Genomic DNA, 16,301 nt, shown 5'->3' on the forward strand with positions numbered 1-16,301 from the left:
GGACACTGTGCTAAGCAGTGGGGTGGAGACAAGCAGCAGCACGGCTTAGTGGAAAGAGCCCGGGCTTGGGAGTCAGAAGTCCTGGGTTCTAATCCCAGTGCTGCTAGTTGGCAGCCGTGTGACTTCGGGCAAGTCCCTTCACTTCTCTGGGCCTCATTTCCCTCATCTGTAAAATGGGGATGAAGACCGTGAGCCCCACGTGGGACAACCTGATGACCCTGTATCTATCCCAGGGCTTAGAACGGTGGTCGGCACATAGGAAGCGCTTTACAAATACCATTTACTACAAGCAAATCAGGTTGGACACAGTCCCTGTCCCCCATGGGGCTCACCGCCTCAATCCCCATTTTCCAGATGAGGAAACTGAGGCCCAGAGAAGTGAGGTGACTTGCCCGAGTGTGAGCTGAGGTGTGGCGGGAGAAGAGAGTGGATAAGCGGGAGGGAGACAGCAGATCCTTTGAGCCCATGATGGGAAGTTTCTGCTTAAAAGTGGAGCGGCGTGGGGAACCAATGAGGTTACTGAGGGGTGGGGTACCGTGAACCGAACGAAGGTTTAGAAAAAGGATTCCGGCAACGGATTGAAGAATGCGCTGTAGAATGATACTGATTAATAATAGCGGTATTTGTTAAGCGTGCCGAGCACTGTTCTAAGCGCTAGGTTACAAGGTAATCAGGTGGCCCCACGTGGAGCTCACCGTCTTAATCCCCATTTTCCAGAGGAGGAAACCGAGGCCCAGAGAGGTGAAGTGACTTGCCCGAGGTCACCCAGCAGACAAGGGGCGGAGCCCGGGATTAGAACCCACGACTCCGACTCCCAAGCCCGGGCTCTTGCCACTAGGCCAGGCTGTAGACACTAGAGTAAATAAATCCAGGGAGGAGGCTCATACCGGTAGGGTCAAGCTGGGCTAGGACACAAGTCCGGGCCCGGGTTCCCCCCTCCGGACCCTTTTAAAATCTAACGACGTAATTTTAGGTGACGGGGAGACAAGCCGCAAACTCCTTTTTATCCTGGCAAAATCCAAGTTCAATCCGGAGGTACGGCAAAAGAAAACAGTTCACGTCTCTGAGCTTTCCTTTGGCGCGCTCTTCAAAGCATCAATAATAGAAACAGCCGAATGCAGCCGCGACACAGAACAAACTGTCCTGAGGAAACGAGAGAGAAGGATTTTAGTGCCAAAGACGATTAGCCGGAATAGGTTCATGCAGTACCCAGGGTCAGCGGGAACCAACCTTCCAAACCCGCAGAGTTCTCCCCTGAGAGATTACGGGAAGAGAAAGGGATCAAGTGGAGAAGGAAGGGAAAGGATGACATTTTTCGGTGAGAAACAGTGCAGAAGTAAGCACTGTGGTGCGTGTTAGGCGCTTACTCTGGGTCAAGTACTGTACTAAGCGCTGGCCTAGATAGGAGGTGATTCATTCATTCATTCGTATTTATTGAGCGCTTACTGTGTGCAGAGCACTGGACTAAATGCTTGGAATGGACAATTCGGCAACAAACGGAGACAATCCCTACCCAACAACGGGCTCACAGTCTAGAAGGGGCGAGACAGACAACGAAACAAAACACGAGTAGACAGGCATCGACGGCATCCGTATAAATTAATAGAATTAGAGATATAACACATCATAAATAAAATAAATAGAATAATAAATAACACATCATAAATAGAATAATAAATACATACAAATATACACAAGTGCTGGGGAGAGGGGGTAGAGCAGAAGGAGGGAGTTGGAGCGATGGGGAGGAGGAGCAGAGGGAAGGGGGGGGGCTCAGTCCGGGAAGGCCTCCTGGAGGAGGGGAGCTCTCGGTAGGGCTTCGAAGAGGGGAAGAGAGTCAGTTCGGCGGAGGTGAGGAGGGAGGGCGTCCCGGGACCGCGGGAGGACGCGGGCCCGGGGGGTCGACGGCGGGACGGGCGAGAACGGGGGACGGCGAGGAGGCGGGCGGCGGAGGAGCGGAGCGTGCGGGGTGGGCGGGGGAAAGAGAGGAGGGAGGAGAGGTAGGAGGGGGCGAGGGGACGGACGGCCTCGAAGCCCAGAGTGAGAAGTTTTTGTTTCGTGCGGAGGTCGATAGGCAGCCACTGGAGGTTTTTGTGGGGGGAGGGTGACGGGCCCAGAATGTTTCTGTAAAAAGATAATCCGGGCAGCAGAGTGATGTGTGGACTGAAGTGGGGAGAGACAGGAGGTTGGGAGGTCAAAAAGGATGATCAGATGGAGCTCAAAATCTAGCGATTAGACTGTGAGCCCATCATTGGGCAGGGATCGTCTCTATCCGTTGCCGAATTGTACATTCCAAGCGCTTAGTACAGTGCTGTGCAAATCCGAATGAATCAACTCATATCTACGCCAGCGCTTAGTACAGGACTTGACACATAGTAAGCGCTTAACACGCACCCCGATTATTACTTTTCCACTGTTTCTCACTGAAAAATGTCATCCTTCAATAAATACTACTGAATGAATGAAGGTAGGAGGGAGGAAAGGAATCGGATCGGCTTTCTGCGGATGAGGGAGCTGAGGCCCGGGGAAGTTGTGACTTGCCCAAGGGCACGCAGCAGGTAAAGTGGCAGAGCCGGGATCAGAAGGCAGGTCCTCCGACTCCAAAGCTCTTTACGCTAGGCCACGCTAGGCCAGGCTGCTTCTGGTGGCCTAGTGGAATGCAACCCAGTGACTTTCATGCAGCTTGGAATGCTCCTGACTGTTTATTGTTCTATTATACTCTCTCCAGAACTCAGTACAGTGCTCGGCGCACGGTAAGCGCCCAATAAATGCGACTGAATGAACTCCGGAGGGCACGTCATTCCTCCTTGGGAACGGTAGAGAGGAGGAATCCTTTCCCTTCTTCGCCCTCTCATTTATCCTCTGCCGGAGGAAGGGAGGCTTATTCCTTCCGCCAGCGGAGAAGGCAGTGCCCGAGGCCCGTGCGGGCACCGTACCCGCCGGCTCCGCCGCGGACGAGCGACGGAGCCGGAATCAGAACCCAGGTCCTCCGGTTCCCGGCCCCGGGTTTTATCCGCCAGGCTACCGGGCTGGCTGAGAAACGCGGGGCCCAACGTCAACCCGGGCCTATGATTCCCACCCTCTGCCTGATTCTCCACTTCATCCGTCGATTAATTCTGTTTACTGAGCACTTCCTACGTGCGGAGCACCGTGCTCAGGGCTTGGGAGAGCACAGTACAACAGAATGAGCAGACCTATCCGTAACGAGCTTACGGTCTGGGCGGGCGGAGACAGACGTTAATGCGAAGAGATGAGTAATTTATCGTAGGCAATTTAAAAGATACAAGGCAGAAGGTCTGCGGGGTTCGGGATGGGGTGATTGATGTCATCGAATGTCATGAGTCACTTTGAGAGTGTGAGCACGCCCACGGGTTCTGCCCGCAGGTTCCCGTTTGCCAGCCGACGGCCCTGATCCGGAGGGGGCTGACGCGGGGGGGGGGGGGCCGGTTCTGCCGCCGGAGCAGCCGGCCCGCGAGGCCGGATTAATGCTAGCTCCGCCTCCGTCCGCCCGTCGGCATTTATTGAGCACCTGACCGCGTGCCGAGCCCCGTCCTACGATCCCACAGGGTCGGAAGGCACGGTCTCTGCCCACGAGGAGTTTATGGAGCAGGGCCACGCGCGGGCGGCCACTAGACGTGGTGGCCGGCGGCCTCCCGGCCCTTCTTCCCGTCTGGCAGACCACCACGCTCCCCGGGCCCGCCGGGAGCCCGGCGCCTCTCGAACCTGCCCATCCTACACTCCCCGACAGCCGTTTTGGCGTTTATATACCCCCCGAGTAACGTGGCTTAGCGGATAGCGCCCGGGCCTGCGAGTCATAACAATCCCAACTGCGGTATTGGTTAAGTGCTTACTACGTGCCGGGCACTGTACTAAGCACTGGGGCGGATACGAGCCAATGGGGTCGGACACAGTCCCTGTCCCACGTGGGGTTCGCAGTCTTCACCCCCATTTTTACCGACGAGGTAACGGTGGCCCAGAGAAGTACGGTGTCTTGCCCGAGGTCACACAGCAGACAAGTGGGGTGGCCGGGATTAGAACCCGTGACCTCCTGACGCCCAGGCCCGGGGCTCCATCCGCCGCGCCACGCTGCTTCTCCCACCTGGGTTCTCATCCCGGGTTCTGCCACCTGTCTGCTGCGTGACCTCGGGGGAGTCACTTCACTGCTCTGGGCCTCAGTTGCCTCATCTGTGAAAGGGGGATTAAGGCTGTGAATCCCCATGGGAAGGGACTGGGTCCAACGCGAGACGGTACCTCGGGAGAGCCCACGTTGGCCACCTCGTCCCTGCCTCCGTTTAGCCCTGCACTCGAAAGTGTGAAGCACAAACGCTGCGGCTTACTCTTTCCCTCCCGGAGAAGACTCCCAGAGAAAAGGCTTCCCAAACCAACATTCGGGACATATTTTTGTGCGTCAGCTCTGACGGACTCATTTCCCCACCCCATTTTTTTTCTCCAATGGCATCTGATAAGCGTCGACTTCGTGCCGCGCACTAGACTCATAATAACAATTATAATAATAATAATTCCGGCATTTATTTAAGCGCTTACTCGGTGCCGGGCACCATACCAAACACCGGCGTGGATGCGAGCAGATCGGGTCGGACGCAGCCCCCGTCCCACGTGGGGCTCGCGGTCTCAATCCCCATTTTACAGATGAGGTCACTGAGGCACGGAGAAGTGAAGCGACTGGCTCACGGTCATCCAGCAGACAGGTGGAGGAGCCGGGATTAGAACCCATGACTTCCTAACTCCCAGGCCCGGGCTCTACCCACCGGGTCGTGCTATACTAAGCGCTGGTAGGTACAAGCTTGTCGGGGGGGACGCGGTCCGTGGAAAGAGCCCGGGCTTGGGTGTCAGAGGTCAGGGGTTCGGCTCCCAGGTCTGCCACTTGTCAGCTGCGTGACCGTGGGCGAGTCGCTTCGCTTCTCTGGGCCTCAGTTCCCTCATCTGTAAAATGGGGATGAAGACTGGGAGCCTCACGTGGGACACCCTGATTCCCTTGTACCTCCCCCGGCGCTTAGAACGGTGCTCGGCACACAGTAAGCGCTTAACGAATACCAACATTATTATTATTATTATTATTATTACGTCCCGCATGGGGTGCCCAGTCTTAATTCCCATTTTACAGATGAGGGAACTGAGGTCCGGAGGAGTCAAGTGGCTGGTCCAAAGTCACCCAGCAGACAAGTGGCGGAGCCGGGATTAGAACCCAGGTCCTTCTGACTCCCAGGCCCGAGCTCTAGCCGCTAGGCCCCGCCGCTTCGCTATTTGAGGCCCCGTCTACACCTTTTCGAGCCTTCTGATCATCAGCCAGCCCCCGGCCCCACCACACGTCCATCCATCTCCTTCTGCTCGGCCCTTTCCCCGACCTGTCCCTGACTTTAACGTCTGTGTCCCTCACTAGACCGTCGGCTCCTTGAAGACGGGGATCGTGCCTAGCGACTATCAGATCACGCTCTCCCCCGCGCTTAGCACAGCGGTCTGCAGAGCGTAAGCGCTCCGTAAACGCGCCCGACTGACGACGTCCGATCCGAGGCCGGCTCTGGGACGGGGGAGCCCCTCGACGACACTTTCCGTCCCGGGAGCGGAGCAGGGAAGGCTGCCGGGAGGGAACCGAGGGGGGCAGCCCAAATGGGCTCCGTGTTTCCGACGGGGCCGGCCCCGATCGGTCTCATTCATTCAGTAGTATTTATTGAGCGCTTATTAGGTGCAGAGCACCGTCTCCCGCGGGACTGTTTTCGCACTTCAGTCGCCGGCTCCTGGGCCCACGTGTTTTCGGAGGGGCAGGGTCCGCTCCCAACAGCGGTTTATCCCGGGGTGCGGGGTGGGTGGTTAGTACAGCGGCTTCCTCGGGCTTTATACGGCGCCTCCCTGGAAATCTCCCTCTCTCTGTTTCAAGGCCGTCCTGATTATTATTACGGTACTCCTTGAACTATGTACCGGGCACCGTTCTGAGCGCTGAGGAAGCAGCGTGGCTCAGCGGAAAGAGCACGGGCCCGGGAGTCAGAGGTCGTAGGTTCGAATCCCGGCTCCGCCACCGGTCGGCTGTGTGACCGTGGGCAAGTCACTTCGCTTCTCTGTGCCTCAGTTACCTCATCTGTAAAATGGGGATTAAAACTGTGAGCCCCACGTGGGACGGCCTCATCACCCCGTATCCACCCCAGCGCTTAGAACAGTGCTCTGCACATAGTAGGCGCTTAACAAATACCAGCATCATCATTATTATTACAAGATAATCGGGTTGGACGCAATCCCCGTCCCACACGGGGTTCACGGTCTCCGTCCCCGTTGTACAGATGAGGGAACTGAGGCCCAGAAAGGTGCAGTGACTTGCCCGAGGTCACGCAGCAAACAGGTGGCGGAGGCGCAATTAGAACCCGTCACCTCCTCCCTCCCAGGCCCGAGCTCTATCCACTAGGCCGCGCCGCGTCTGCTTCCAATTTATTCTTTCCGGGGCAGGCAGCAAAGGATGATTCGACATCCTCTCTAACGGCGAATCGATCAATCCGTCACTGGCATTTTTTGAGCGCTTACTGCGCGCGCGGCGTTGGATCAAGCGCTTGGGGAAGCAGAGTGAGACAGAGTCGGTTGACACGTTCCCCGCCCGGGACGCGTTTACAGCCTGGAGGTGGGGGGGGGGACGACAGATATTGATATCAAGAAATTAGGGATAGTAGGGAAGTGCTGAGGGGCTGAGGGAGGGGTGAATATCAAGTACCCGAAGGGAAGAGATCAAAGCGCGTGGGCGATGAGGAAGGGAGACGGGATGGGGAGCTGAGGATACAGTCGGGGAAGGCCTCTTGGAGGAGATGCGCTTTTAATAAGGCTTTGAAGGTGGGGAGGGTGGAGAGGGAGTTCAGTCCAAACACCTGAATATTAATAAAAAACGTCCCCGCGGGACTCTTTTTTAACGGTATTTCTTTAAGCGCTTACTACGCGCCGGGCACCGTATTAAGCCCCGGGGGTAGAAGCAAGGTAATCAGGTTGGACACAGTCCCCGTCCCACACTGGGCTCACGGTCTTAATCCCCATTTTACAGATGTGGTGACTGAGCGCCCCCCCCCCCCCCCGAGAAGTAAAGTGACTCAGCCAAGGTCACACAGCAGACAAGTGGCGGAGCTGGGATTAGAACCCAGGTCCTCCCGTCTCCCGGCTCCGTGCTCTATCCATTACGCCACACTGACTTTTAAGTAGTGGACGCTCTGAGCAACCGAGAATTGGGATAGACTCCCGGATTAGGCCATGCCGCAAATCATTCATTCATTCATTCAATAGTATTTATTGAGCGCTTACTACGCGCAGAGCACTGGGCTAAGCGCTCGGAATGGACAGACCGGGAACAGATAGAGACGGTCCCTGCCCAATGACGGGCTCACGGTCCAATCGGGGGAGACGGACGGACGAGAACGATAGCGATAAGTAGAATCGAGGGGAGGGACATCTCATTGAAACAACAACAGATAAACAGAATGATGGTGATGCACATCTCATTAACAAAATAAATAGGTTGATGAAGATATATACGGTCGAGCGGACGGGTGCAGTGCCGAGGGGAGGGGAAGGGAGAGGGGGAGGAGCGGAGGGAAAGGGGGGGAAAAGAGGGTTAAGCTACCGAGAGGTGAAGGGGGGGCGGCAGAGGGAGCAGAGGGAGAAGGGGAGCTCGGTCTGGGAAGGCCTCTCGGAGGAGGTGAGTTTTAAGGAGGGTTTCGAAGAGGGGAAGAGAATCAGTTTGGCGGAGGTGAGGAGGGAGGGCGTTCCGGGACCGCGGGAGGAGCCAATTTCCCACTTTTTCTATTTGTTCCCAATGGATCCGAAGGGGCTGGAAGCTCCCTCTCCAGGGTACGGTAAGATCCGAAGCTGGAGCATCCCCCAACCAAATTCCACGGCAACTAAATCTGTGCTGAGCTCCGCTCAATAAATACACTACAACCGATTCTCAATTCAGACAGCGCACTGGGAGATCATCAATCCTGCCTCCAATTTTTCTTTCTTTTCCATATACATATTTAATGAAATTCCACCTTTCGTGGACCCCAAAAAAAAAAAAAAAAAAAACCACTCGGGGCACAAGTCCGAAATATTTAATTCAAATAAATGAAACAGTAGAAAGCGATTGAAGGTCAAATCAAAAAAACTCCTCTAAAAAGAAATTTCAGAAGAAATCCCGAAGGGCCGAGAGAAAAATTCCCGGTTCACTGTCGGCCCGAAGATTCACCTACTCCCGAAGCCGAGACACCCGCAGTGGGAACTGAATAGGAAGCAACGCGGCCTAGCTGGCTCGTGCCCGGGCCTGAGAGTCGGGAAGACCTGGGTTCTAATCCCGGCTCTGCCACCTGTCTGTTGTGTGACCTTGGGCAAGTCACTTCACTTCCCTGTGCCTCAGTTCCCTCTTCTGTAAAACGGGGATTAAGACCGTGAGCCCCTCAAGGGACACGGCTTGTGTCCGATCCGATCAGCTCACGTCTCACTCGGTGCTTAGCACAGTGATTATTAATTAAATCGGCCTTGATCCTTGCCCCCTGGAGTCGTGGTCACGGAGTCAGAGGAGCAACGTGGCTTAGTGGAAAGGGTACGGGCTTGGGAGTCAGAGGACGTGGGTTCTAATCCCGGCTCCGCCACCTGTCCGCTGGGTGACCTCGGGCAAGCCGCTTAACGTCTCTGTGCCTCGATTACCTCGTCTGGAAAATGGCGGTTAAAAGTGTGAGCCCCACGTGGGACAACCCTGTGTCCACCCCAGCGCTTAGAACAGTGCTTGGTACATAATAAGCGCTTAGCAAATACCATCGTCATTATCATTATTACGGTCCTCTGGAGCGTGAGTGCACTGTGGGCAGGGACTGTGTCTGTTTACTGTTATATTATACTCTTCCAAGCGGTGCTTGGAAGTAAGCACTCAATAAATATGACGGACTGACTGTCCACACTGCCTGGAACAGAGGAGGTGCTTAATAAATACCCCCCCAAAATGCCCCAGATTTTCTCTGGAAACTACTCACGTTCATGAAAACATCGTAAGCGTAGTTATCGGTGTCGGCGTCCCAGAAGCAGCGGGCAGCCATGCTGAGCAATAAAAGAAAAAGTAAGGCGCGTTAACACCGGCGCTCTGAATCAGTCGATCGATCGATGGGATTTATTTTCTTAATGAGGTGTACATCTCCTTGATTTAGAGCTCACCCCCTCCAAGAGGCTTTCCCAGACTGAGCATTCCCCTTTTCCCTCTGCTCCCTCTCTGCTCCCCCTTCACCTCCCCTCAGCGAAGCCCCCTTTCTCGCCTTTCCTTCTGCTCCTTCCCCTCTCCCTCCCCCTCCCCTCATTTGTCTATATTTTTATTCCCCTATTTATTTGGTTAATGAGGTGTACATCCCCTTGATTCTATTTATTGCTATTGTTTTTGTCTGTCTCTCCCGTGATCAGACTGGAAGCCCGTCAATGGGCAGGAATTGTGTCTGTTGCTGAATTGTCCATTCCAAGCGCTTAGTACAGTGCTCTGCACATAGTAAGCGCTCAATAAATACTATTGAATGAATTTAGGTGTGCAGAGCCCCGTGCTGAGCACAGAGCCTGTACCAAGGTGAGGACAGAGTCCACACCTAAAAGGGACTTAGCAATACTGACGGCTGGGCAATTTTGCCCTGCCGCGGCTGTGCCGAAGCATAAGGATGCCCTCTTTGTGGTCGTGGGAAGGGGAAGGAAGGAAGGAAGGAAGGAAGGAAGGAAGGAAGGAAGGAAGGAAGGAAGGAAGGAAGGAAGGAAGGAAGGAAGGAAGGAAGGAAGGAAGGAAGGAAGGAAGGAAGGAAGGAAGGAAGGAAGGAAGGAAGGAAGGAAGGAAGGAAGGAAGGAAGGAAGGAAGGAAGGAAGGAAGGAAGGAAGGAAGGAAGGAAGGAAGGAAGGAAGGAAGGAAGGAAGGAAGGAAGGAAGGAAGGAAGGAAGGGTCATGTGAGGAGAGTTTCCTGCCCATCCAAACGGCCATCACACTAGTCAAGAGAAGCAGCGTGGCTCAGTGGAAAAAGCCGGGGCTTAGGAGTCAGAGGTCATGGGTTCAAATCCCGGCTCGGCCGCTTATCAGCTGTGTGACTTTGGGCAAGTCACTTCACTTCTCTGGGCCTCCGTTCCCTCATCTGGAAAATGGGGATGGAGACTGTGAGCCTCACGTGGGACAACCTGATTACCCTGGATCTCCCCCAGCGCTTAGAACAGTGCTCTGCGCATAGTAAGCGCTGAACAAATACCAACATTATTATGCGTCTGCTTACTGTTATTTTGTACTCTCCCAAGCGCACAGTTCAGCGCTCCGCACACTGTTAGCGTTCGATAAATATGACTGACTGATGTGACCGAGTGACTTGGACCAACAGTGGCTAGGGTTTGGATCCAGTTTGGAACCCGAGCCTGGGAGTCAGAGGTCGTGGGTTGTAATCCCCAGAGAAGCAGCATGGCTCCGTGGAAAAAGCACGGGTTAGGGAGTCAGAGAGCATGGGTTCAAATCCCGGCTCCGCCGCTTCTCAGCTGTGTGACTTTGGGCAAGTCACTTCACTTCTCTGGGCCTCAGTTACCTCGTCTGCAAAATGGGGATGAAGACTGTGAGCCTCACGTGGGACAACCCAGTTACCCTGTATCTACCCCGGCACTTAGAACAGTGCTCGGCACATAGTAAGCGCTTAACAAATACCGACATTATCATTATTATTATGTCCCGCATGGGGTGCCCAGTCTTAATTCCCATTTTACAGATGAGGGAACTGAGGTCCAGAGGAGTCAAGTGGCTTGTCCAAAGTCACCCAGCAGACAAGCGGCGGAGCCGGGATTAGAACCCAGGTCCTTCTGACTCCCAGGCCTGACTCCCAGGTGGGGAGAGGGTGGACTGTCGCATATGAACGGGGAGGGAGTTCCAGGTTTCAGGGAGGATGTGGGGAAGGGGTCAGTGGCAGGACAGGGGAGACTGAGGTGCAGAGAGTAGGTTGGTTTTAGAGGTGGGGAAGTGTGCGGTTTAGGCGATAAGAGATCGGTGAGGTTACGGCGGAGGGCCGATTGAGCGTCTTGAAGCCGACGGTGAGGAGTTTCCGGGGCCGGAGGGCGCCCGCTGGAGGTTACAGAGGAGCGGGGAGATAGATAGGTGTCTACCCCAGCGCTCAGAACGGTGCTTGACACATAGTAAGCGCTTAACAAATGCCGTCGTTATTATATGGGCCGAACTTTTCTTTTTTTAAATGATCCCCCTTCAACGTGGATTCATTCGCCGTGTGCCTCCTCTAGAAACTCCAGTGGTTGCCCATCCACCTCCGCATCGAGCAGAAACTCCTCACCACTGGCTTTAAAGCACTTGACCACCTTGCCCCCTCCTAACTCACCTCGCTGCTCTCCTACTACAACCCAGCCCACACACTTCCTTCCTCCGGTGCTAACCTTCTCACTGTACTTCGATCTCGTCCATCTCGCCGCCGACCTCTGGCCCCCGTCCTACCTCTGGCATGGAACTCCCTCCCTCCCTCCTCCTATCAGACGGATAACTGCTCTCCCCCCGCCCCGACTTCAAAGCCTTATCGCAGGCCCATCTCCACCAGGAAGTCTTCCCTGAACTCAGTCCTCCTCTCCTCTTCTCCCAATCCCTTCTGTGCCACTCATGTGCCTCCCTTCCCCACAGCACATATGCACTAATCTGGATAGATCTATAATTTGTTTATTATTTATCTACTTAGAGTAACGTCTGTCTCCCCCTCTAGACTGGGAGCTCTCTGTGGGACGGGAACGGGCCTGATGTTATGCTGTATTCTCTCAAGCGCTTACTACTGTGCTTTGCACACAGTAAGTGCTCGATAATTATTATTATTATATTATTATTACCCCTTAGACACTTTGATGCTCAGCCCAGTCGCACGGCACCTCTGGGAATCTTCTTCTATTTTAATCTATTTTGACGTCTGTCTTCCCCTCCAGACCGTAAGCTCCCTATGGGCAGGGGTCATGTCTAGCAGAGTGAAGTATGGACCGGAGCGGGGAGAGAAAGGAGGCGGGGAAGTCGGGGAGGATGCCGACGCAGTAGTCGAGGCGGGATATGATGAACGCTTGAATCGGAATGGTAGTATTCCATCGTTCGATCGTATTTATGGAGTGCTTATTGTGTGCAGAGCACTGTACTAAGCGCTTGGGAGGGTCCGATTCAATAAACAGACACATTCCCTGCCCCCAACGAGCTCACGGCCTAGAGGTGGGGAGACAGACATTAATATCAATAAATTACAGATATGTACATAAGTGCTGTGGGGCTGGGAGGGGGAAAGTACAGAGAGAGAAAGTCAGGGCGGCGCAGAAGGGAGTGGGAGGAGAGGAAAGGGGGGCTTAGTCAGGGAAGGCCTCTCGGAGGAGATGGGCCTTCGATAAGGATTTCAACGGGGGGGAGAGTAATGGCCTGTCGGATTTGAGGAGGGAGGGCGTTCCGGGCCAGAAGCAGGACGTGGGCGAGGGGTCGGCGGCGAGAGAGACGAGACGGAGGCACGGTGAGAAGGTCAGCATTACAGGAGCGAAGTGCGCGGGCTGGGTTGTTGTAGGAAAGTAGCGAGGTGAGGTAGTAGACGGCAAGGTGATTGAGTAGTAGTTTGGATGACGAAGAAAGGGAGGGTTTTAGAGGTATCGTGAAGGTCCAACAGTCGGGTTTATCATCCTTTCTTCGTCATCCAAACTACTACTCGATCCCCTTGCCCCCTTATCCAAATCCTCATTGGATACTGTTTCCGGGAGAAGGGGGAGAAGGGGAGATTTTAGAGGGACCCTGTCTAACTGTCTCAATTTTATCGATGAAGTATGTGGCCAGCTCATTAGGGGGAAGAGACCGGGGACGAGGGGGGAGAGGGTTTGAGCAGAGGGTTAAAAGTCTGAATCGGCTGTCACAGGCCATGAGCACGGGCGACAATAAGGACTGAGCAGGAGGAGGAGGGGGCAGAATTGAAGCAGGCGAGGATGAATTTGCGATAGATGACGTCGGCCTGGTGTCTAGATTTCAGCCAGCTCTCCGTGCGCGAGAGCGGAGGAAGCGTACTGTGGAGGTGAGCCAGGGCTACGGTTGGTACGGTCAGTGGTTGGAGATTGGCGGAGGGACTGGGGAGGCGAGGGGATTGAGTTCTGGCGAATGAACGCGCGGTGAGGGTGTGGATTTGGGTCTCGAGAGAAGGTAGGGTGGGTACGGAGACCAGACGGGGCAGGCTGACTTTAGAAAACCGGAGAAGGTCAAAAGATTACAGGTCTCCGTCGGGGGAACAGGACAGATTTGCGGGGAGGGGGGCGTGTGGGAGAGAACCCGGGTCAGGACTCGGCGGTCGGAGAGTGGGATTACAGAGTGGGTGAGGTTAGAGATCGTACAGTGAATAGAGATGAGGAGATCTGTGGCCAGACCGGTGGGGCGGAGCAGGAGGTCGGTGGAGCTGAGGAGGGAGAGGAAGCGGACGGCGGAAAGGTCGTCGGGAACATCCACGTCGACGGTGAAGTCGGCGTCGGAGGGGTGGAGAAACGGAGAAGGAAAGTGGAGAAAGAGGTCGAAACGATTCAGAGAGTTGGAGGTGGGTCCCGGGAGGCGCTAAATAAAGGCGACGAGTCATTGGAGTGGGTGGTAGGGGCGGATGGGGTGGGCTTCAAAGGAAGGGAAAGACAGGGAGGTGGAGGGGGGAACTCTAATAATAATAATGTTGGTATTTGCTAAGCGCTTACTATGTGCACAGCACTGTTCTAAGCGCTGGGGTAAATACAGGGTAATCAGGTTGTCCCACGTGAGGCTCACAGTTAATCCCACAGATGAGGTAACTGAGGCACAGAGAAGTTAAGTGACTCGCCCACAGTCACACAGCTGACAAGTGGCAGGGCCGGGAGTCGAACCCATGACCTCTGACTCCCAAGCCCGGGCTCTTTCCCCTGAGCCACGCTTACCTACCCCAGGGCTTAGTACGGTGCCCGGCACGTAGTAAGCGCCTAACCATCACCCTGAAAAAAAACTGTACAGAAGCAGCGCTGAGAGGCAAGAAGATTTCAACTCCTCCCTTCTTCCCAGTGAGGAGTGGGAGAAGATGAGGCCCCTTGGAAACGAAACTGTCCTCCGTGATCAGGTCTTCCCCGAATCGCTAACAAACATGAATCAGAGCAAACGGCTGCTCTGTGCTCCTTGTTTGTTCGTGCCGGAGGGATCACTCTGCTGCCCTGGGAAACATAAAAGTCAAAACCCAGAAAGTCAATCCAACGCGAAAGTAATAACTTACTTCACGCCTTCGCCTCTCTGTTCTCCGATCACCACTTGCACCACCATCTTATACCGGTCAAATCCCATTTCTAGAAAGAGATGGGAAGGAAAACTGGGTTCAAGCACAAGACAAGGATGGGCTGAAATTCTCAGGAGGTTTGGTCTGAAACTGGAAAATGGCAACATATGAGCGGCGTTCACAGTTATGGGAACGTGATTAGTCTGATTAATCTTAAGAATCATAGGCGTTTTAAACTCTTTCCGTGTTTCATAGTGGGTTTACTGCTTCCAAAAGGTCACATAACTATCACCCAACAAGGCCATGGGCATTTTAACACAATTTACAACTGTCCTGTGAAATCACGATGGTTGTATTGCACTCTCCCAAGCACTCAGTACAGTGCTTTACACGCAGTAAGCGCTCAGTAAATACCATCGAATGAACGAATGAACATTCTGGCCTTAAAACGGTGGGGAGGAAAAAAAAATCACCCCGATCTCAAGACGGCAGCAAGCCGGAGTTAGGATGATAACCAAGGTGACCCAGATCGAGCAATTAGCCGGCAGTTCCCAGGATACCACCGAGAAACCGGATTTATTTTAAGAGCGTTCTGCTCTGATGGGAAATTTTCAGCCGGCATCCGCGAGACGTTATTCAGGCTGCTGGAAGGTACAGTTTCCGTGCATTTAAAGGGTCTCCCAAATTCCGAAATCGAATCGTCTGATCGGTTCTACAATTAAGTGCTTCTGTGAGCTGGGAACGAACCAAAGAGGGAACAATTCCATTTTTTGGCATCTAGAGAGCACCGAGTGGAGTGGGCGGCGGTGAGAATATCGACTCCACCGTACAATGTACCCGTTGCCTACTAGAATTTCTGGCCTCCGCTGGGGCGGGTTGTATGACGGACCGTTTTAGACAAAGGGAAACATTTTCCCTCTCACTGTGATCTGACCAGTCACCTTACAAGAAGTCTCAAGGACTCACAGAGAAGGGGTAGGAAAGGCAAGAAGGCGTCACAGAAGGTTCGAAATGGAATCCTCCAGACTGTAAGCTCGTTGTGGGCAGGGAATGTGCCTGTTTCCTATTATATCGGACCCTCCCAAGCGCTTAGTACAGCGCTCCGTACACAGTAAGCTCTCAAAAAACACGATTTTCTCCACTTAGCCACTGCCTGAGTTCAATTCCCCAAACTTTATCTCCCCCGACCACTCTCCCTCTGCTCGAGCAGTTCATCACTCCGAGAACACCCGTCGTCATCTCTGTGTCTTCTGCGTCTCTCCCTCTGGACTGTAAGCTTGGCAGAGGTGTCCGCTAATTCTGTTGTACTGTCCTCTCCCGAGCGCTTAGTACATAGTAAGTGCTCAATAAATACCATTGAAGAATCGATGGATTGATTTCCCTGTGAGGCGGCAGGCCTCCGTCCTGCCGATCCCGTAAGGTGCTCTCACTTGAAGTGGAGAAGCGGCGTGGTCTAGCGGATGGAGCACGGGTCTGGGAGTCAGAAGGACCTGGGTTCTAATTCCAGCTCCACCACTCGTCTGCTGAGAGACCTCGGGCAAATCACTTCACTTCTCTGGGCCTCAGTTCCCTCAGCTGTCAAATGGGGATTGAGACTGCGAGCCCCACGTGGGACAGGGACCGTGTCCGACCCGATTAGATTTTATCAACTCCGGGGCTTAGTACCGAGCCTGGCCCGGAGTAAGCCCTTAATAAACGCTTTTCAAAAAAGAAATGAATAAAAAAATAAACCTGCATACTTCCAGAATGGACCCGAGTTAGAGATCCTGCATATCTGGGCCTAGCCAAGGGTCGCCCCGTCCCCAGAAAGAGGAAAAGGGGGCCCGGGTCAGCGGGTGGTGCCCAGAATGCCCGTAGCCCTGCTTCCAAGTCTTCTGCCCCGAACATCCCTGGGAGACTAGCAATCAATGATATTTATTGAGCTCTTACCGCTTGCGGAGCCCTGTGCTAGGCGCTTGGGAGAGTACGATACGACAGAGTATTCATTCATTCATTCAATCGTATTTATTGAGCGCTGACTCTGTGCAGAGCACTGGACTAAGCGCTTGGAATGGACAATTCGGC

At 54.1% G+C, this 16,301-nt stretch overlaps 1 protein-coding gene across 1 annotated transcript in view; it reads right to left on the reverse strand.

Annotated features, from left to right (window-relative positions):
• Positions 1-983: 983 nt before the first annotated feature.
• Positions 984-16,301, reverse strand: part of DYNLT2B (dynein light chain Tctex-type 2B) — a 30,807-nt gene continuing 15,489 nt past the window's right edge. The window contains exons 3-5 of the mRNA XM_029055988.2: positions 14,238-14,307; positions 8,994-9,057; positions 984-1,143 (exon numbers count right to left, since the gene is read on the reverse strand). Coding sequence (XP_028911821.1) covers positions 1,096-1,143; positions 8,994-9,057; positions 14,238-14,307 — 182 coding nt within the window. The 3' untranslated portion in view covers positions 984-1,095. The remainder of the gene's footprint in view (positions 1,144-8,993; positions 9,058-14,237; positions 14,308-16,301) is intronic.

The sequence above is a fragment of the Ornithorhynchus anatinus genome, chromosome 1, assembly GCF_004115215.2.
Source record: "Ornithorhynchus anatinus isolate Pmale09 chromosome 1, mOrnAna1.pri.v4, whole genome shotgun sequence".
NCBI lineage: Eukaryota > Metazoa > Chordata > Mammalia > Monotremata > Ornithorhynchidae > Ornithorhynchus > Ornithorhynchus anatinus.